This window comes from Microtus oregoni, unplaced genomic scaffold (genome assembly GCF_018167655.1).
Source record: "Microtus oregoni isolate MIOR12 unplaced genomic scaffold, Mior012 000005F_ref0000423, whole genome shotgun sequence".
In the NCBI taxonomy this organism is placed as follows: domain Eukaryota; kingdom Metazoa; phylum Chordata; class Mammalia; order Rodentia; family Cricetidae; genus Microtus; species Microtus oregoni.
This window is the reverse complement of record NW_024543064.1, coordinates 39,624,235-39,647,072: the sequence shown is the minus strand read 5'-3', so window position 1 is coordinate 39,647,072 and position 22,838 is coordinate 39,624,235. Positions and strand designations below refer to the sequence as shown.

At 38.7% G+C, this 22,838-nt stretch overlaps 1 protein-coding gene across 3 annotated transcripts in view; it reads left to right on the top strand.

The window, feature by feature from the left end:
- Nucleotides 1-22,838, top strand: part of Eps15 (epidermal growth factor receptor pathway substrate 15) — a 93,177-nt gene that overhangs the window by 52,138 nt on the left and 18,201 nt on the right. For all 3 annotated transcript variants that reach the window (XM_041651673.1, XM_041651674.1, XM_041651675.1), the window contains exons 13-19: nt 4,522-4,594; nt 13,374-13,535; nt 14,031-14,228; nt 15,881-16,084; nt 18,297-18,413; nt 18,594-18,684; nt 22,600-22,635. In XM_041651673.1, coding sequence (XP_041507607.1) covers nt 4,522-4,594; nt 13,374-13,535; nt 14,031-14,228; nt 15,881-16,084; nt 18,297-18,413; nt 18,594-18,684; nt 22,600-22,635 — 881 coding nt within the window. The remainder of the gene's footprint in view (nt 1-4,521; nt 4,595-13,373; nt 13,536-14,030; nt 14,229-15,880; nt 16,085-18,296; nt 18,414-18,593; nt 18,685-22,599; nt 22,636-22,838) is intronic.

Below are 22,838 nucleotides of genomic sequence, written 5' to 3'. Positions count from 1 at the left end.
CCTCTGCCCAGTCTGCATACCAAACTGGGCAAGATCCTGTCTCCGCGAATCCTCAGACTCAATGCGCTAAGCACCTGTCTCCTCCACCTTGTGACAGGCTGCACGTCCATGCACATCCATGAGCATCCTGACCAGCTCCACTTAGCTCCCCACTCCCAGACCCTCTTTTATTTTGAAACATGGTGTCACATAGCCTAGTATGACTTCAAACTTGCTATACCAAGGATGGTCTTGAATTTCTAAACCTCTGCCTCTACCTCCTGAATGCTGGGATTACAGGTATGACTGTTAAGGTGTCCAGTTTTATCCTGTACGCGGTTTCATGCATGCTACATGAAGCCTACCAACTGAATTACATCATAGCTCCCTATAACCTATTTTAGTCACATATAAAACTCCGGTCCTTTTAGTTTACTGATGTTACAGATAATATTTTTATAGATTGTGTTTCTACTAACAAACATACAGGTTTTAATGCTTTTGTCACTTAAATCTTACAGAAAGTATAAAATTAAGTTTTGAATCAAAATTGTAGTAGTGCCATTTCTTGTATTTGCTTGTGTGTTTACCTTTACCGAAAACCTTTACATTGTCATATGCCTTTGAGCTGATTGCTTATCATACTTTCATCTGAAGGACTCTTGTTACCATTTCTTATAGGACAGTCCTACTACTATTTGTTTATCTAGGAGTAATTTAAGGCCAGTTTGGTCAGGTGTGGGATTTTTGTTGTTGTTCGTTTTAAAGACAGATCTAAGTTGGTAGTTCTTACTGGCCTGGGACTTGATGGGAATACACAGAGATCTGCCTGCTTCTGCTTCCTGGTATTAGCATTTTTAAATTTAGATTGCACTTTACGGAGTTTTACAAGAAATATCAAGACTGAAAAAAATAGTTTTGTGAGTTTTTACAGGCTTTCTAGTTTCTAATGATTTTTAGTTTTAGAAAGTAATGGATGCTATGTTCAGAAAAATGACAATAAATATGTATCTGGGAAGGATGTGGAAAGTGATTTAATCCTGTCTGTGATACTTTTGGCATCATATCAGCGTTAAGACAAATGGTTTCCTCTATTCTCCCTATAAACTGAGCCTGGCAAAAATAGAAGTAAATTGTTGCCTCAGGTTTTCTTAACCTGACTGCCCTTGCATTGAGCCACTTCATGTTAAGTTTCTACACTTATCCACTGTGGACGCCTAAAAGCCTAGCTTGAACCTTACTTCCTTGATGGGTCCAATGTGAAGGTACACAAAATCAAAACTGCTAGCCTCTCAAATGCCAGGAGTTCCATCCTTTCCTGTCTGTAGTATTGGTTCTGTGGATCTCAGTACGTGCAAGCATGTGAGAGTGAATAAGGCAGAGGGGTAGTCTAAATGAAGGATGAGTAGGATAATTTCTTTCCTCTTCTCTGGAAATTACTTTTTTATTTTTTGTATAATGTATCTGAGCAGCTTGGGAAGCTGAATATATCACTTTTAATTGTGATATGGAGCCTTGAATAGTTTTTAAAGTATGTTAAGAATGCCTTGAGGACTGAGGAGGTGGCTTATCAGTTAACATGGGAGCATATATAAGGGGGCATCGTTAATGCTGGGTAGGTATGGTGGTCTACCTGTAATCTACATATGGGAGGCAGAGACTAGCCAAATCTTCAAGCTCTAGGTGCGAGTGAGAGAATGTGCCACAATATGCATAAGGAGGGAGAGTGATCAGGGAAGATATGTCTACCTTGCTCCCCACATGCATACATGTCTTCCTGTTCATATACAAAGGAACACACAAATATACATGCATATAATTATATAAAAGTACATTAAAATGTTGGGGGGGTTGTTTTTTCCAAACAATTTCTCTGTATATCTCTGGCTGGCCTCTAACTCAGAGATCCACCTGCCTCTGCCTCCCAAGTGATGGGATTAAAGGTGTGTGCCACCACCACCACCTGACATCAAATAAAAATTTTAAAGGTGTTTTGTATTGGTTATATATTATTTTTTTAATTTATTTATTTATTATGTATACAATATTCTGTCTATATGCCTGAAGGCCAGAAGAGGGCGCCAGACCTCTTTACAGATGATTGTGAGCCACCATGTGGTTGCTGGGAATTGAACTCAGGACCTTTGGAAGAGCAGGCAATGCTCTTAACCACTGAGCCATCTCTCCAGCCCCTATATATTATTTTTTTTAGAAAGGAAGAATATAAGAAAATTAGCCAGTCAATTTTCAAGCATCTAAATGTATGTTTAAATGTTTTTAAAATAAGAGTGTAGTTAGAGGTTAGCAGCTATTTCAAGACAACAAAATAACAATTTGGTGTTTCTGAAATTATAATCTAAATTTTTATACATTGTCTGGCTAGTACAATGTTATGGTACTTAGTTTTGACCATAAGAGAAATTATTAAAGGAACCAGAATATTACTTAGATAAACATGAATTAGAAGTTAAATTTTATTGATCTATGAGCTAATATGTAAAGATTCTCTTATTTTGGAGACTGGAGTCAACATACGTTTAGAGATATTTCTATTGCTCCCCCTTCCCAATACCTTAAAAATATTAGTAGCAGTTTGTACTCTTAAATCATCCTCCATTTTATTCAATCGTAGATGCTTGCTGGTAAAGCCCAAATCTTGGTGCTCTCTCTTCATTTTTCACCAAGTGAGCTTCCTGTCTCCTGTCTCCACTACTTTAAGTCAGCTCACTGCCTTCTTGCAGCTCTATTTTCCTTGTGCACATTCTGTCTCCTCAACAGGCACTGTGAGTAACAGGAGTTAACAGCAGCGTAGGGAGGGTTGAGCAGACACTGTCAGTAACAAGAGTTAAAAGAGCAGCAGAAAGACTTTAAATGATGCACATTCACATTTGAGACTGCGGTGGCAATCCCTCCGATACTGTATAATGTTTTCTATTTTTGTTACCTGCTGTCTGAAATGGAGCTGAAGTGTTACTGACCTTGTGTGGAATGTCTCTGAGGATTTGAGAGATGGAGCTGGGGGCGGGGGGGGGGGGAGCGCTAGATTTTCACGTGACTTATCTCTGACATACTGCAGCAGGACTGAAAACACTCATCTGCTCACATAAGGAGGGAAAAATTACAAGATTGAGCTGTCAGAATTTGTGCTGTATTTTCAGATTTTTCTCCCTTGTGATTTTCTATTTTACAATTTCACCTAATTTGATAGAGGTTGAAGGTGGGGGTTGGCCTTTTCATACAGTGAGGGATGGAAGGAAGACTGCAACAATGATTCGAATGGTAAGGGACTATTTAAAATCTCCATCTGACAAACGGTTAGTGAGCTCCCTGGCCATCTCAAGTACTTGACAGTAACAATGTACAAATAATAGCTTTATTGGAGTGCCTTTTTCTTCCATACAAATCTTAAGATCATTGTACCTACGAATCCAAAACAGCTGCCTCACTTTAACAGGAGGGGATGCACAAATAAGGCGTGTAGTTTCTTCCTTACGTATTCGGTGTAATTTCCTCAATATTTTTTATGACAGAGTTAAATGAAATCTGAGTTTACATTTAGGTTCTCTTAGCTACTGAGCTATGTTAGTTATTTGAAACATGGTAATGACCCGGTAAGGTGTAACTGCCATACCAGACTTCTTAAATGCTGTCTTCCCCCCTCCATATTGCCTTCTTCTCCCCACCCCATGTATTGCTGGAGAATTCTTTGGCATTTTACCTCTCATTTTATAGAGAATAAGAGCAGTACATGTGAGTGGTTTTACTAAACATAGGAAGTTAAACTTGTTATAGGAAAAGAAATAGCTTTATTTTATAATTTAAATCTTAAGTTTTTTGAGGTACATTTATATGATTCCAGCTCTGTTAAAAAAAAATGAGGGGAAAACTTAATGCTTTTGTGTTTTTAAATATAATGTATATGATTTTGTTTTTTGACCAATTGGGTTTCGTAGATAGTCCCAAAAAAAACCTTTTTGGAGTAAGTGTGATATATCATACAGCGTGCTACCTGTATATTATCAATCTTTTACATTTTTCTATGTTATTGCATTCTAAAATTGATGCACACGGGTGATTTAAGGGAAATTAACACAGAAATACCTCTTTTTCTTAATATTTTTCACTGTTTTTCTCAGCCATTCTTATTTAATAGGACAGTGGTAGTTAAGGGTTAAGCATACAGAGCTGATGCAACTCCTCCTTTTCTTCACCAGCGTTTTTCATTGGACAGTATCACCATAGCAACAGTGACATCAGTGAAACCTGAGTGTTCTATTGATTAGTTTCTGCTTCTTCCTTTTTTAATCTATCCTTTTTTCACCACATTTTAGTGAGGAAGCATTTTTTTTTTTTTACAAATAGAGCCTATATTGATTTCTATCCCATAAATAATTTAAAGAGGGTAGAAAATTCTGCCCTTCATTTAAAAATTGAATGTTTCAACATGTATTTAAAAAGCGATTCAGGCTTAGGAGGATGGATAGCCATCCCAGCTGTAGCTGATGTTCTCAGATATTCTTGCATTGTTTGCTGGTCTTCTAGGGAAAAGAACAATGTGGAACAGGACCTTAAAGAGAAGGAAGACACAGTTAAGCAGAGGACAAGTGAGGTTCAGGTAAGTGAGCTATTTTGCCCCATTTCTAATGTAGGAATGAATATTCATTGTAAATGTATTTTCTATTTGATGGGTATGATATTAGGTCTAGGGAATATCTAATATTTGTATGACATAAATGTTTCTTTTTTTTAAATGATGATTGTTGCTCTAAATTCTGCCCTTTAAAAATTATACTGCAATGAGAAAACAGTTTCTTTAAGCACATGTTTATAGATTTAAGAATATTTTAATGATATTTACCTACATATTATTCAATAAAGATAACTTTGAATGACTTGATATAAATAATATTACACCAATAAAATTAAACTGGAGCATCATCAAAAACCAAATTGCTTTTTCATGCACGTAAGGTTTTTTTCAGCTGGGAGACCTACTATTTTCAAGAGTGTTTCTCATGTCACTGTTAGAATGGGAATGATAGAGAGCAATTTAAAATAACATCTTATGAATTGCTTTATAGCTAAAATACCTGAAACTTTTCATTAAGAAATTTAATTCATTTTTGCTGTTGTATTAGTAATTATATTTTATAAATAGAGGAGATAATAAACCTGTTTCTATTTGACAAATGTGACAGTATTGAACAGTGTTTCAAGTGGCCATGTTTCTGGGGTGCATTTTCTGAGTGCTGTATGTGTGGGCACTGGTAGCAGCTGCCAACAGGAGCTCATGGATAGGCATTTCCTAATATGTTACTTATGTGTTAGATTTTCCTACTTGTACTTTTAAACAGGTAGAAACTGGGGTTTGCTAGATCATTATTTTGTTTTGATAGAGGAAAACCATGCTAGGGTGGGGAAGATGATTCACTGAAGGATTGAGGAAGCCAAGGAGACTTGTGGTTGGTAGTTGACTCTGATTGGATGACTGCATTAATTTATTTTTTGGAATTTTCCTAAAAGTGGTATGAAAGTCAAGAGATTTATTGCCAACATTTCTCTTTCTGCTATTGATAATGGGTGTGGACTGGTAAGCTGCTTGAGTTTCGTTGTTTTGTGTAAGCCTCTTGAAAAAATGCCAACAGTAAAACTTATTGCTGGACACAGCTTGGGAACAGAGGATAAAAATCTACAAAGGTTTTTTTTTAAATATGAAATAGATATAGTCACTGGTATAGTCATAGACATCCTCTATATTTAACCAGCTGCTATCCTAAAATACACAAGTTCTTATCATAGATAATATTTTGTTATTACATTTCTGGGGAAAAACAAACAGGATGGACATTTAAATAGCCAGTTTAGGAAAGATCTAAAATTTATATTGGTCCTTCAATATCCTCAAATATTTATAATTATAGAAGCTTTATTGCTAAAATTTTTCCATAATGTTCTTGCTCATCTTCCTTAATGGTGTTAGTAGAATATCACTAAACTTTGTGATATCCAAAATGTATGATTGACACATGAAATCTGACTGGCTTCTGCATAGGGTACTTCTAATATGAGGCATCTCAGATCTGGCGTAGTGTAGAACAAGTTGTGATGGCTGAAATTAAATTCACTGAAAAGTAACGCTGAGATTAATGGAGTTCTGGGTTAGTGGAGTCATCTCTGTGTTATCAGTGGTAATGAGATGCTAGTCCCAGACAAGTGGAATTCATTCCTACTGAATTAGCTCTGACTTACCCTGTCATAACGAGGTGCAGACTAGGAGCAACACCGACAATTAAAATCTGTCATTCCATCTTTCAGCACTTTCTTTTCTTTTTCCTTTTTGAAACAGAGTTTCATGTAAGTCAGGCTGACATTGAACTCACTGTGTAACTGAGGGTGACCCAGACCTCCCAGATACTGAGATTACAAATGTGCACCACCATGGCCTGCTTTCAATATTACTTTTCTGTTTTTTCTGGTAAAAGGCCATTTACTAGAACTATTTCAAATAGCAGAATCTCAAAATGTATGCTTGGCCACTTCCTGACTCCACTTTCTAAAGGAGGTACTAATGAGAAATGGAAGTAAAGACATTTCAGTCTATTGTTGATTGTCCTACCTTGAGTGTTGGTGTTTCTCCAGCTAATTAAATAACATGATTACATAAACTCAGTTCTCAAGCATAGAAATTAAAGTTTTAAAACCAAAAGCCTTAATATTTTACTTAGTTTTATTTTATGAATGTTTTACCTGCAAGTATGTATGTGCGCCATGTAACACCTGGTGTCTGCAGAGAGCAGGAGGGGTGCCTGATCCCTCGAACTTGAGTTACAGGCAGTTGTGAGCCACTGTGTGGATGCTAGGAAATGAGCCTAGGTCCTCTGCAAGAGCAGCAAGTACTCTTAGCTGCTGAGCCATCTTACCAACCCTACCTTGAGTTTTTTTGTTGGTCTTATTTTTGTTTTTGTATTGATGCTGGTGATTGACCTCAAGGCCTCACGTGTTTCCTCGCTGGGCTGCACTCCATCCAAGTTGTTGGTTTGTGTTTATATATGCTCACTACTTTAAAGTAGAATATTGCTTTTCTAGGTTTTTCTTTCTTGTGTGATCTATGAGCTCACACCTTGAAATATTTTCTTTCCTTTCTTCTCTATGATCCCTGTCACTCTGGCTGCTCACAATTAGATCTCTGCCTCTTGAGTGCACTTGTACATTTCCAGTCAGCCATTTTAGTGTTTATCATTAAAAGTTGGTCTGTCTTAAAATAAATCTTGTTGGAAAAAAAATGCCTTCAAGTCTGGACTTCCTATTCCTGTCAGTACTTTCCTTATTACTGTCTTACCTCAGATTTATATATGGGCTGAGAAATGTCTCAGTGAATAACAGTACTTGCTATACAAGCATGAAGACCCAAGCTAGAATTCCCAGCACCCACATAAAACCCAAGGCATTACTGCATGTACTTGTAACCCCATTACAGTATAACAGGTCTGCTAACCACCTACCTAACTCTAGATTGAGTCAGAGACCCTGTCTCAGAGGATTAAGATGGAGAGTGATAGAGCTGGACATCTGAATCCTTCTCTGAGTTTTGCAGATCTGCATGGGCACCAGAAGGCACAAGCATAAATGTGTACATACACCACAAACATACAGATAAATATACTATCATATATACATGCTCACACACACATTCCAGATTTCCATCTTATATTATGTGTTTCTTGATCTTGGAAATTTTGCTTTGGATCACATATGTCTTCTACTGTATTTGGAAATACATTGCTAGATATTTAAGGTAGCTGTTTAAATAAAAATAAACTTTGTTCTTATACATGAAATTAAAAATAGTACAGAATGCACCCAGATCCCACTGGCTAGAAGGATCGGGAACATAGTAAGTAGTTATAAAGTCCTACTTTTATTTGACTTGGTTCATAGTAATGTCACATAAAAGGAAGCTCCTGGATATTTATATTTCATTAGTTAAGAATTAGTAGGGGCTGGAGAGATGGCTCAGTGGTTAGGAGCACTTGTCTGCCCTTCCAGAGGATGCAGGTTCAATTCCCAGCACCCGCATGGCAGTTCACACCTGTCTGTAACTCAGTTCCAGGGGATCTGACACCCTCACACCAATGTACATAAGAGTAAATAAATTATATATATATATATAAGCTTAGCAGTTAAGAGCACTTGCTGCTCTTCAGAGGTCTTAGGTTTAATTCCCAGCACCCAAACAGTGGTTCACAACCATTTGTGTCTCCAGTTCCAGAGGATCCTATGCCTTCTTTATGGCCACTGTAGGTACCCAGCACTCATGTGGTGTACATACATACATAGAGGAAAATCTCTTATACACATAAAGTAAAATCTAAGCCAGGCCATGGTGGTGCACGCCCTTAATCCCAGCACTTGGGAGGGAGGCAGACAGATCTCTGTGTTCAAGGCCATCATTAGTGCAGGCCAGCCAAAAACAGAGAAATCCTGTCTTGAAAAACATACATACATACACACACACACACACACACACACACACACACACACACACACATACATTAAAAAAAATCTCTAGAAGACTTTTAAACTTGGAAAACGAGTTAGTAACTCAGACTAATTGTCCATTTTTTTTCATTTTTTTCTTTGTTTATTTGTTTGTTTTGCAAGATAATATTTCTCAGTAACTATGGAGCCAGACCTGGAACTCACTCTATAGACCAGGCTGGCCTCAAACTCACAGAGATCTGCCTGCCTTTGCCTCCCGAGTGCTTTATTTTAATTCACTTATTTGACTTTTTATCTCCACGTAAAAAAGTTTTGTAGTTGGATAAACAAGTTTTATTATTGACTTCAGTGGGGTTTTCTTGTATTATGGATTTTGTTGTTGTTGTTTTGTTTGTTTGAGGCAGGACCCCACTATGAAATCCAGAATTGCTGTAATTTACTATGTAACCCATACTAGCCTTGAACTAGAGGTCCCCCGTCTACACCTCCCAGATGCTAGAATTGCAGGCATATGTCACTGTCTTTCTTTCACTCCATGTTGTTCTTTAATGAAATAGACATACCTTTCCATGTTGCTAATATTTCATAGGTTTAATTGTTAAATTACTTCTTCAGTAGTACATCAGACTTGGGTTACTAAAATGAGTTATTTTAATATCTTTAATATGGCTTAAGAGTTTTGTGTGTTTAAATTTTATTTATACAAAGCTCCTCATGATGTGTGGAGGGGTGGGGATAAGTTTGTCAGTTTCAGTATCTTGAGTAGTTTCTAGAAAACAGAACATTTTTCTTGAAATTTCTTTCTCAATGAATCCAAGATTCCCAGGTCATATATTCTTTTATTCCTGAATGAGACATCTTAGATGAGTCTGGCTGTGGTGTTGTTTTAAAGTAAACTTTGGCACCTTGTCTCACCATTCTTGTTCATTTTGTCCCTGCTACTCCCCTTTGCTGTCACCCTTCTTCCCTTTGTGGTCCAGAGCATCATGAGGCTGGTAGAAGAGAAGCAGGAGAGCACCTTCCGGAGTCTCCAGTAACTCATGGATTATCCAAGTGCTAGGAGAACACGCACTCCCTGAGTGAGAGTGTGCTGGGGGTAGAGAGTGCCGGAGGAGGGACAGAGAGCTGTGCTTTTGTGCCTTTATCTAGTTCCAGGATAAGCAAAGGATAAGAAAATATGGGCCAAAATAAAATAGCCAAGTAGATCTAGGTACAGATAATAATGTAGAAGTTGCATTGCGGGGGCGCGGGGGAGGAGGTAGTCTTTTTAAGTGAGTTAGTGGTAAAAGTTCTTTCTTAGTCTTATTAGCATATAAGTTGTAACTTTTTGTTTTGACTTAATTTTAAATCTGTTTACTAAAAGCAAATATCCTTTTGCTGTGGGCTTTTGTTGGAAATATTTTCTTAATATTGTTTTATTTTTAGCCTTTCTTTGTAAAGATTTTTTTTTTTAGTGAGTGCATGTTTGCCTGAATGTGTATGTATGTGGGCCATGTGCATACCTGGTGCTAGTGAAGTATGTGTTGGGATTTCTCCTGCTCTGAACAGTAATGAGCCATCACAAACCATGTGGGTGCCAGGACAAACCTAAATCTTCTGAAAGAGCAGCAGGTGCTCCTAACTGCTAAGTCATCTCTTGTTTTATTTTCAGCTTTTAAGACAAGGTTACACTTTGTAGCCTCTGGTGATCTAGAATTTACTGTAGCTCAGGCTAGATTTGAACTCACAGCAGTCATTTTGCCTCACTCCTGAAAGTGCTGGAATTAAAGGCATGAGCCAGCATGCCTGCATTATTTTTTAATTTTTATAGAGATGGCTTCCTTTTTTCATGCTGATTCATGGAGAAATACTATTCTTTATTTTATGTATGTGCATTGGTGTTTTGACTGCATGTATGTCTTGTGAGGGTGTCAGAAACCCTGCAACTAAAGCTACAGACTAGTATGAGCTGCCATATGGGTGCTGGGAATTAAACACAGGTCCTCTGGAAGAAAAACCAGTTCCTCTTAACCTCTGAGCCATCTCTCCAGCCCTAGAAATACTATTTTTATATGGTCATTGATTAATGTTTAAGTATTTCCTAGAGGTATTTTATCAGTAAACTCTTCTTTAAGGCCTGTACTTTTGTGTTACAAGATAGGTTTTCACTGCAGTGAAGGAAAAAGGAAAGGCAGTAAGATTGGATTAACTGAGTGAGACTATTTTGCTCTTACAAGAGAAAGGGTAGGACTGAGTATATATTATATTGATTTGTTTATTCTCTTTTCTCTTGTGAAAGGTTATAAATATAAAGGTTATAAAGTTTATGAATATAAAGGTTCTCTTCTGAGGTTATAAATTGCTCACTAAAAATATGGATCACAGGCAGATCTCTGTGAGTTCGAGACCAGCCTGGTTTACAAGAGCTAGTTCCAGCACAGGCTCCAAAGCCACAGAGAAATCCTGTCTTGAAACCCCCCCCCCCCAAAATAAAAGGAATTTCAAGTTTGCCTTTCTAAAAACCTTAATTTGTTATTTTATGTATATAGGTTTTATGTATATAGATCTTAATTTGTTATTTTATGTATATAGATGTGTCTGGTGTTCAAAGAACCACCTAGAAAAGGGCATCAGGGCAGGTCCCCTGGAACTGGAGTTACAGGTAGCTATGAGCCACCACATGGGTGCTAGGAATTGAACTTCGGTCCTCTTGAACAGTGCTCTTAAACCACTAGGCCATCTCTCCAGCTCAGCCCCCCACACACACACTTTTAAAATAAAAGTATCACATCTCTGGTGATTTTACTAATTTAAAAATATTCTTATGTTACTGATTTCTTTTTATGTAAGAATTCCCAAAACAGTATCAATATTGGTTCCTTCAATATACTGAACTATTTTTAAAAACTTTTTTAATTTTGTTTTGTTTTGTTTTTTCAAGACAGGGTTTTTCTGTAGCTTTGGAGCCTGTCCTAGAACTAGCTCTTGTAGACCAGGCTGGGCTTGAACTCACAGCGCTCCACCTGCTTCTGCCTCCTGAGTGCTGGGATTAAAGGCGTGTGCCACCAACAAAATTTCTTAATTATAAAAAATAAAATGGGTCACAGTAAATCTGTAAAATGCATAGCTAGCAAAATGGCTCGTTGGGTAAAGCCTGGGAACCTGAATTTGGTCCCTGGGACCCATATAGTTAAGGACAGACTCGACTCTCACAAGTTGCCCCCTTCTTAACAGACGCATACACCGAAAAGCAAAACACACAGTTAATGAAATGTAACCATTAAAGCATGAGAAATAAGGAAGCTTTTTTTTATCAGTGAATCCTTAACATTTGCTGTATTTTATATACATAAATGGTTTCATATATATGATCATACTGTATATACCTTTCTATTCAGCTTTAAAAAATATTTTCCTTCTTTGAGTTTATATTAAAAGACCACATTTATGTGATTATAAAGACTAAAAATTATTAGAGAATGTGAAATTCTAGATTTTTGTTTGGGTTGTAGAGAAAGAAATTGGACCACTGTGGATAGGTCTATGTAGCGCTGGTTGTCCTGGTAGTCACTGTGTAAACCGGGTGTCTTAGGATTTCTATTGCTGAGATGATAGAACATGACCAAAAAGCAAGTGGGGGAGGGTTGTTTGCTTACACTTCCACATCACTCTTCATCATGGAGGAAGTCAGGATAGACACTCAACCAGGTCAGGAACCTGGAGGCAAGAGTTGATGCAGAGGCCATGGAAGAGGGCTGCTTACTGACTTACTCCTCATGGTTTGCTCAGTCTGCTTTCTTATAGAACTCAGGACCACCAGCCTAGGGATTGCACCATCCACAATAGGCTGGGCCCTCCAACATCAATTACTAATTTAAAAAAAAATGCCCTACAGCTGCATATTATGACAATGTTTTCTCAATTGAGGTTCCCTCCTTTCAGATGACGTTAGCTTCTGTCAAGTTGGTATAAAATTAGCCAGCACACCAGGCTGCCCTCAGAGTCACAGAGATCTGCCTGCCTCAGCCTCTGGAGTGCTGGAATTAAAGAAGGTGTGTGCCATCACACCCAGCTGACAGGTTTTTTTTTTTTTTTTGAGTGGCTGACGTGCTGCAAATACATGCAAAGGTAGCTCAGTGGAGGCAGTATACCCCATTGGAAGGTAGCTGTCTGAAAGGGGATTTACACCAGCATTGCGGGGAGGATTTGCTGGCAGGCTAGAGACAAAAAGAGAAAGAGTGGAAGAAGAGGCCATGGATTTGACCAGAAGATAGAGACTAACGCAGATGCGGGGAAATGGTACACCTCTGTTTTGACATGCTAGAGAAGTCAGACAGACATCCAAGGACAGATCTGAGTAAGCAAACTAAATGTCCAGATCTTCAGGAGGTTACTTGCCGTGAAATAATCCTTTTAAATACTGTGAATATGTATTATTCTCACTGTTTAATAAGTTGACAGGCCGATAGCCAGGCAAAAAGTGTAGGTGAGACAATTGAATGGAGGATACTGGGATGAAGAAGGGCAAAGTCAGGGTGAGACACCAACCAGCCTCCGGGGAAGCAGGACCTGTAGAAAATAAGGTAACAAGCCATGAGCCATGTGGTGGGGGCATAGATAAGAAATATGGGTGAATTTAAGTGTAAGAGTGGGCTAGTAACAAGCCTGCGCTATCGGTCGAGCTTTTATAAGTAATATTAAGCCTCTGAGTGATCATATGGGAACTGCTGGGTGGAAGACTACTCAACCACTATGTCTGACTACGATTACTTGAAGGCTGTATGTAAAATAGAAAGCTTTAGTCCCCCAATAAAAAATATGTAACAAAACAAGATTTGGTTTTCCCTTAAAATAGGCTTAAAAATTCACCTGTCTATGCCCTCAAAGATAAATGTGTGTGTTTTCTTGTGTTTTAGGATCTTCAAGATGAGGTTCAAAGGGAGAGTGTTAACCTGCAAAAACTACAGGCCCAGAAGCAGCAGGTGCAGGAACTCCTTGATGAGCTGGATGAGCAGAAAGCCCAGCTGGAAGAGCAGCTCAAGGAAGTTAGGAAAAAGTGTGCCGAGGAGGCCCAGCTGGTAAAACCTGGCTGTTTACTGACTCTCTGCTTCCATTGCTTTCCTGGTTACAAAGAAAGCATCCCCTACTTGTTAAGCAGCAGTCTCGTCTGCAGTAACTTTATGAAAGAGTTGAAGTTACTGTTCTCTGTAGTAGAAATTAGAGGAGTAGAGGAGCTCTGTTTTTCCAGATCTTGATCACATGAGACTTTTGCCTCCAAGTTTCTATTAGCCCCTTCTGCTACCAAAAGAATACATCAAAAATTCCAAACCGGGCTGGAGAGATGGCTCAGCAGTTAAGAGCACTGACTGCTCTTCCAGAGGTCCTGAGTTCAATTCCCAGCAACCACATGGTGGCTCAAAACCACCTATAATGAGATCTGGTGCCCTCTTCTAGCCTACAGGCAGGATACTGTATAAATAAATAATCTTTTTTTTTTAAAAAAAAAATCCAAACCATGAAACTAGATATCTCTTCGTTTAATTCCCTTTCCTCTCATTTATCTCCACTTGTAGATCTCTTCCCTGAAAGCTGAAATAACTAGTCAAGAATCTCAGATCTCCACTTATGAGGAAGAGCTGTCAAAAGCTAGAGAAGAACTAAGTCGCCTACAGCAAGAAACAGCACAATTGGAAGAGAGTGTGGAGTCAGGAAAGGCTCAGCTGGAACCTCTTCAGCAGCACCTGCAGGAATCACAACAGGAGATCAGTTCAGTAAGTGGAAGCCAACAGCATGCCTGGAGGGCCCCTGTCTGTCCTTTTTGTACTGTCTGACTTCTCCTTCTTTACCTACTATTGATTCTCTTTAGTTGTTTAATACTTACAGTTGCCAGTTGGACAGCTGATGGTCATTTACATAAGGGAGTAGAGTATGGGCTTTGGAGTTAAACTGTCCAGGTTTAAATGCTGGTTCTGCCATTTATTAGACAAATCACCTTTGAATATCAGATTTTTCATCTTTAAAGTTGAAGATTTAACAATACATTAGTGCTGTTATAAGGATTATATGAGGCAAAAGATGAGGTAGTTTAACATAGTGTCTGACACATAAATTCTCAGTAAATATTGTCTGACAGGTATTTTTGTTGTTTTTTAAAGATTTATCTGTTTATTATATATATAGTGTTCTGTCTGCATGTGTTCCGACTCGCCAAAAGAGGGTACTAGATCTCATTATATATAGATGGTTGTGAGACATCACGTGGTTGCTGGGGATTGAACTCAGGACGTCAGGAAGACTGTGCCATCTCTCCAGCCCTGTCTTGTTTTATGTCAGTATGACACAAGCCAGAGTCATGGGGAGGAGTAACCTCCTTTGAGAAAATGCTTCCATAAGATGGGCTGTAGGCAAGCCTGTCAGGCATTTTCTTCAAGATTGATGGGGGAAGGCCCAGCCCATGGTGGGTGGTGCCATCTCTTGGTTGGTAGTTCTGGGCTCTATAAGAAAGCAGGCTGAGCAAGCTATGAGGAGCAAGTCAGTAAGCAGCACTCCTCCATGGCCTCTGCATCAACTCTTGCCTCCAGGTTCCTAACCTGGTTGAGTTCCTATCCTGACTTCCTTCCATGATGAAGAGTGATGTGGAAGTTTAAGCCCTTTCCTCCCTGGTCATGGTGTATCATCACAGCAGTGATAACCCTCACTAAGTTGGAACATCTTGTCTTCTCTTGGGTTTCTGATTTTTCATTGAAATAATTTAGTTTTCTTGTTTCTGCTTTTTTATATACTTAATATATAACATAAAATTATATATTTTTATAATTTTAAATGTAAATATATAAAAATAAACATAAAAATCTTTTAATCTATTATAATTGAATTCTGCCTTTTATGTCCCACTGTGGAATTCATTTGAATAGTTGAGGCTGAAACAGCTTTATGTTTTGTTTAATGAACTTTGTGTGACTCAATATTTGAAGATACTTTCTAGGACTCTTCTTTCCCATTAACAGATAGTGCCAGAACACAGGGCATTCACTTGCCTTACCCTTACCTTCTTTAACTTCCTGTAGCTCCCCTACAGCTTTATTGCTGAATCTTCATCCTCTCTGTTACTTGGCTATCTTTTCCTCTGGTATCCTGGGTCTGTCTTTTTCTAATTATACCCTGAAAGACTGCCAGTTCTCAGATACTGAGACAGAATTCTTGGAGATTTCACAAGACTTACAAAACAAATACATGGCCTGCTAAAATTGCAGGAGGACTCATTGGGAAAGATTATTGAAATATTTAAGTCATACTTCATTCCCAGAGGATTCTCCTAATAGAAAGCAAACTCATCCTTGAGTAAGTCTAGGGGCATACCTCTTTGTATGATACATATACTTCTAATATTAAATTGTTTTGTATTTCTGCTTTGTATTGGCAGATGCAAATGAGACTGATGGAGATGAAAGATCTGGAAAATCATAATGACCAATCAGATTGGCGCGATAGCCCACAAAGCATTCTTGTAAATGGTGCTACAGATTATTGTAGCCTCAGCACCAGCAGCAGTGAAACAGCCAACCTGAATGAACATGCTGAAGGCCAGAACAATCTAGAGTCTGAGCCCATACACCAGGAGTCATCAGTGAGTCTTTATTCCGTGGTCTTCATAATTAGCGTCTGCTCCCCCCTTCTCTCACAGAGAGAGAGAGAGAGACAGAGACAGAGAGAGAGACAGAGACAGAGAGAGAGAGAGAGAGAGAGAGGAGAGAGAGACTGATGAAGATCAAAGTTTGTGTGAATATACTTATGCACATGTGTAGAGGCCAGAGGTCTTTAAAGTGTCATTCCTCCGATTTTTTTTTTTTTTCTTTTGGTACGGGATCTCTCACTGAGATCTGATCTTCACTGATGAGATTAGAATGGCTGGCCAGCAAGCCCTAGTCTTGGGATTCCAAGCCCACACCACCATCCTTGGCTTGGAATGCATCCGCATGGATGCTGGGGATCTGAACTCAGGTCCTCATGCTTGAGTTACAGCACTTTATCCATTCAGATAGCTTCCTAGTCCCATAGCCAAGTTTTGTTAGCATTGTGTATGATACAAAGAATGACAATTTTTTAAAGATATTTTTAATTTTTATTTATGTATATGTGTTCAGCTGCCCACAGAAACTGGAAGAGGGTGTCAGATCCTTTGGAGCAGGAGTTAACAGGCAGTTTGAACTGTCTGGTGTGGTGCTGGGACTCGAACTTGGGTCCTCTGGAAGAACAGCTGGTGTTCTTAATTCTTGGGCCATCCCTTTAGCCTCAATAATTGAAATTCTTTCTTTTCAAGGTTTTTTATTTTTTTGGTTTGTTTGCTTATTTTTTGTTTTGTTTATTGAGAAAGGGTTTCTCTGTGTAGCTCTGGCTGTCCTGAAACTCACTCTGGCTGGCCTCAAGCTCAGAGATCTGCCTGCCTCTGCCTCCTAAGTACTGGGTTTAGAGGTATGTGCCACCACACCCAGCTTTTTTTCAGTTTTAACTAATGTTCAAATTATTCTAATTAATAAAATTAAAGATTTTTTAAATGCTATGGTGTTATCATACTGGCCACAACGTTAATATGAAGCTAAGGATGGTGTTAAGCTCTTTTTTAATTTGATGTGTCTGTGGGGTAGTGTTATCTAGTGTGTTCACCTGTGATTGCATTCATCCACGTGTGCAAGTGTAGAGGCCAGAGTTCAGTTTTGATCTTCTGATGCCACTCTCTACCTTGGTTTTTGAGACAGGGTCTCCTCACTGAAAATAGAGCTTGCTGTTTTAGTTAGACCAGTGGTGTCTACCTGTCTCTGCCATCCCAGCATTGGGGCTACAGTTAGACACCACTATTCCTGGCTTTTATTTGGGTGCTCTAAACCTGAACTGAGTTAGTTCTTGATGCTTGTGCATACAGCACTCTACCCATTTATTATTTATATATCCTAAATATATAAATACCATTTGTTCAGTCCATATATTGTTACTTATGTGTGTTATAAGTTCAGAGTTTACCACTTAGCATTGAATATGAAAAGGTTTTTAAAGGGGCTAGGCATGTAGCATAGTGGCAAATAGTTTTCATAACATGCAAGAGACCCTGGATTTAATCCCCAATACCTAAATAAATTTTAAAACACCAGTATATGTACAGTTTTAAAAATGCACACAATGAACAATGAGGGCTGATGAGACGCCAAGGACAATGGCACGGGGTTTTGATCCTACTTAATGTGCTGGCTTTGTGGGAGCCTAGCCAGTTTGGATGTTCACCTTCCTAGATATGGACAGAGGGGGGAGGACCTAGGACTTACCACAGGGCAGGGAACCCGGACTGCTCTGTGGTCTGGAGAGGGAGGGGGAGGGGGAGAGGAGTGGGGGAAGGGGGAGAAGGGTGGGGGGAGGGGGAGAAGGGTGGGGGGAGGGGGAGAAGGGTGGGAGGAGGGAGAGGGAAATGGGAGGCTGGGAGGAGGTGGAAACTTGTTTTTTGTTTATGTTTTTTTTTCTCCTTTTCTCAATAAAAAAAAAATTAAAAAAAAAATGCACACCTTTATATCCCAGCACTCAGGAGTCACATTGAGCCTCTGTGCGTTTGAGGTCAGTCTGGTTTACATAGTGAGTTCCAGGCCAGTGGGTATCGCACAGTTGGGGATAGGGGCTGGTATTGACCTGCCACACTATTCTGTGGAATCTAGACAAAAACTAGCAGCAGTTGTTTCCACTTCTTCTAAGTGAGTCCTGAACAGAGGTTGTTGGGCTTCGCAGCATCAAGCCACCTCACCAGCCTGAGACAAAAGATTCTTAAATCTTCATACTCACATATGTATTTTTGGTAGGTGAGAAGTAGTCCTGAAATAGCACCTTCTGATGTGACTGATGAAAACGAAGTTGTGACTGCAGCTGGTAACGAAAAAGTTAGTCCCAGATTTGATGATGACAAGCAGTCAAAAGAGGTGAAGATAATTATATATTCAATTGTTCTTGTCACTCATGTCTTAAATGTTCTTTGTAGCTGCAAGAATATTTACTAAGTTTTCAAAGTTTGTATATGATCTAAATGTGTGTCACTTGAAGTATTATCTTTTAAATGTTTGGTTACTAAAAGATCTGTTTTAATTTAAAATTATTTCTAGGAAGATCCATTTAATGTAGAATCAAGTTCACTGACAGATCCAGTTGCAGATACAAACTTGGATTTTTTCCAGTCTGATCCTTTTGTTGGCAGTAAGTATCTTTCTTTTATAAGTATATTCAAAATAAGGCTTTCTGGTGTATAAACTGTATAAGCATTGAGGCTTCAATTTTGAAAGCCTTTTTAAAAATTGTTTGTATTGAGCTATATATTTTTCTCTGCTCCCCTTCCTTCCTCCGCCTTCTTCTACCCTCTCCTTTCATCCCCATGCTCCCAGTTTGCTCAGGAGAGCTTGTCTTTTTCTACTTCCCATGTAGATTAGATCCATGTATATCTCTCTTTTTTGTAAATATTTTCATGGTTTATTTACTTTATTTTATGTGCATTGGTGTGAAAGTGTCAGATCCCCTGGAACTAGATCTTTAGACAGTTGTGAGCTGCCATGTGGGTGCTGGGAACTGAACCCAGGTCCTCTGGAAGAGCAGTCAGTGCTCTTAACCACTGAGCCATCTCTCCAGCCCCGATGTATATTTCTAGAGCTATCTTGTGAAGTAGAATGAGTTTGCTATCATCGTTGTATGCTTTTAATTCCAGCCCTTGGTAAGCAGAAGTGTGAGGTTTGAAGCCAATCTGATAGCTAGTTCCAGCCAGTGCTACATAGTGAGCCCTAAGCTCAAACAAAAAAAGGACTGGAGATGGTTCAGCAATAAAGATCACTTGCTGCTCTTGTAGAGGACCTGTATTCAGTCCCCAGCACCCACATTGCATCTCACAACCATCTGTAACTCTAGTTCCAGAGGATCTGATACCCACTTTTATCTTTCTTTGGCATCAGACATGCGTATGGTGCATAGACATGTGAGCAAAACACTTATACACCTAAAAGAAAAGTAAATCGGACTGGAGAGGTGGCTCAGAGGTTAAGAGCACTGACTGCTCTTTCAGAGGTCCTGAGTTCAATTCCCAGCAACCACATGGTGGCTCACAACCATCTGATCTGGCCTGCAGGGATACATGCAAGCAGAACACTGAATATGTAATAAATAATAAATCTTTTAAAAAAATAAAAGTAAATCAAATATATACAAACAAGCAAAAAACAAAAGATATGAAACTAAGGCACACAGGCAAAATAACTTACCTAATAGTCATGGCGGAAATGAGCCCAAATATTTGAACTCTTTAAATAAACAAACCCAAAACAATTTTTGAAATGTATAAAGCACCAGGAATAAACTTAAGTTTTATACTTAAAATATATAGAGCTTGGGCTGGAAAGATGGCTCAAAGATTAAGAGCAGTGGCTGCTCTTCCAGAGGTCTTGAGTTCAATTCCCAGGCATATGTGCAGGCAGAACACTGCATACATAATAAATAAATTTTTAAAAACTAATATATACACATATATATGTATCTCTATTTCTCTGTATTGACATATATAGAGATATACTGTATATAGGCATAGAGAGAGATGTGTGTATACATACATATATATATATAGAGAGAGAACATGCTGAGGTTGTGACTCGACAGTACTTGTCTAGCAGGCATGATCTGTAGAAGAACATTTACAGTTTTATAATCTTCACCACAAAAGATGGATGATAACAAATATCTGAGGATATATAGAAATTAAAACCACCATACACTACTGGTGGGAATATTAAATGAATTTTTGTCTTTGGAAAATGGTTTGGAAATTTCTATGCCAGTAATTAAACAGAATTATTGTAAGACCTGATATGTAATCAGGAGGAATAGACGTACACCCACATAAAACCTTGTATGTTTTTGCTTGCTCCCCCCAAGCCCCCCCCCCTTTTTTTTAAGAGACAGACTTTCTCCTTGTAGCCATGGCTGTCCTGGAACTCTGTAGGCCAGGCTGTAAAAAACATGTATGTTGATATTGATCAGTCCATCATTTTTTCTCCTTTGCAATTAGTCTTGTCTTTTTTCCTAATGTATGTGAACATGAGTACAGAAGCCAGAGGCATTGGATCCCTCTCGAGTTGGAGTTGCAGGCAGTTGTAAGGTGCCCAATTTTGGTGCTAGGAATTGCTCCTTGGCAAGAGCAGTATACACTCTTAAATGCTAAGTCATATCTCTAGCCCTGTTTATCTTTTTATTGTTTATTTATAAGAGCTTTTTACATGTTCTAAGTAAAACTCTCTGATGTATGATCTGAAAATATTGTGTGTATGTGTGTTGAGATGAGACAGTTTCTCTTTATGTAGCTCAGGCTGCCTGAAATTAGTGACAGTTTTCTTGCCTCATCCTCCTGAGTGTTTATTATAGGCATGAGCATTTATACTCCTGTTTTTCTTCCAAGAACTTTATAGCTGTTATATCTAGAACTTTGAGGCTGGAGGAATGACTTAATGATTAAGAACACTGCTGCTTTCCCATAGGACCTGAATTCAGTGCCCAGCACCTATATCAGCTAGCTCTCTCCAGGAATCCGATGCCCTCTGGCCTCTGTGGGTACCTGCACACATGCATGCTTGCTCACATGCGCACACACACACACACACACACACACACACACACACAGATTATTGATCTTTAGAGCTTTGATTTAGTTAATTCTATATCTAGTACGAGGTAAAGATCTTTCCTGATAGCTGGGTGGTAGTAGTGCACGCCTTTAATCCCAACACTTGAGAGGCAGAGGCAGGCGGATCTCTGTGAGTTCAAGGCCAGCCTGGTCTACAAGAGCTGGTATCAAGACAGCCAGGGTTGTTACACAGAGAACCCCTGTTCTCTTGAAACGCCAACCCCCCTCCAAAAAAAGAAAGAAAGAAATCTTTTCTGTTGTCCAAATACCATTTGTTTTGTTTTGTTTTGTTTTGAAACAGGCTATCCTGTAGTCTAGGCTGGCCTCAGAATCCCTATATAACTACTGATCCTCCTGCCTCCACATCCAAATGCTGGGATTATGATGTATACCATCACACCAGACGTATGGAGTTCTGGGGATGAAGCTCAGGACTTTGTTCTACTGGGAAAGGACTCAGCTAACCTGGCTACATCCCCAGCACCCAAATGCCGTTGGTTGAGAAAAACTATCCTTTCACTCTTTCCGCATCATGTGTTCTTGATATTCTTGTCAAAATTCAAGTGGCCTTAACTTTGAGAGTTTATCTCTGTCATCTTCAATTTATGAGGGGTTTTTTTTGTTTGTTTTGTTGTTTTTACCTTAGTCTTTCTTTATTTCATGAAGTGCTAAGGGTAATATCTACCTGGTAGCCAGGAGTAGAGATTTTGTTGGTAAAACTTCACTTTTGTGTCTCTGTCTATAGCCTCTTTCAGTCTTTGTTTTACTCCCTGTAACCTCTTTTGGTCAAGGGTAAGTTTATTTGGTTTTTACATTAGTTACTCTTCTGTTGCTATGATAGACACCATGACCAAGACCGCTTACGGAAGAAAGAGTTTACTTGGTTTACAGTTCCAGAGGGTTGGAGGCTGTAATGGCAGGGACAGCATGGCAGCAGAAAGCTTCAAGGTCTTTGAACTCTCAGAGCATTCCTACTGTGGCACACCTCTTCTAACAAGGCCTTACCTAACCTAAACCTCCCCAGTGACACCAACTAGAACCAAGATCAAATGCCACAGACTATGGGGTACATTTTTCATTTAAACCACTATAGTTCTAATTTGCCTTTTTATATGAGGTGTGTTGAATCATCATTTATTTTTTTTATTATTTTAAATCTTTTCTAAAGTGAATAACATAATTTTATTTACTTTGAAGTAGAATTATTGAATCCATTAAGTTATTGTTTAACTTAAGAAACTTTGTTTTAAAAACACTCTTCTCAACAATATACATAATAATTTTTGTGTGTGTGTTTTTTTGTTTTTTGAGACAGGGTTTCTCTGTGTAGTCTTGGCTTTCCTGTAGACCAGGCTATCCTCATACTCACAGAGATCCACATGCTTCTGCCTCCTAAATGCTGGGATTAAAGGCATGAACTGTATTTTCATCTCTGTTTTCTTCTTTTGTCACAGGTGATCCTTTCAAGGATGATCCTTTTGGAAAAATTGGTCAGTATATTTTTTTTAGTTTCTTCTTTAATTCTTTTCTGCTTAACTATAACCTTTTACTGTATTTTGAGATAAGAACACACAGCTTGGGTTGTCCTAGGAGGGGAACTGCTTTTTATTAAAACCGCTTTAAAGCCAAGGCAAGATGCTAAAATATTTAGAGAGTGATTAGAGCCTTGTGAGTGTGCATGTGCTTGCATGTG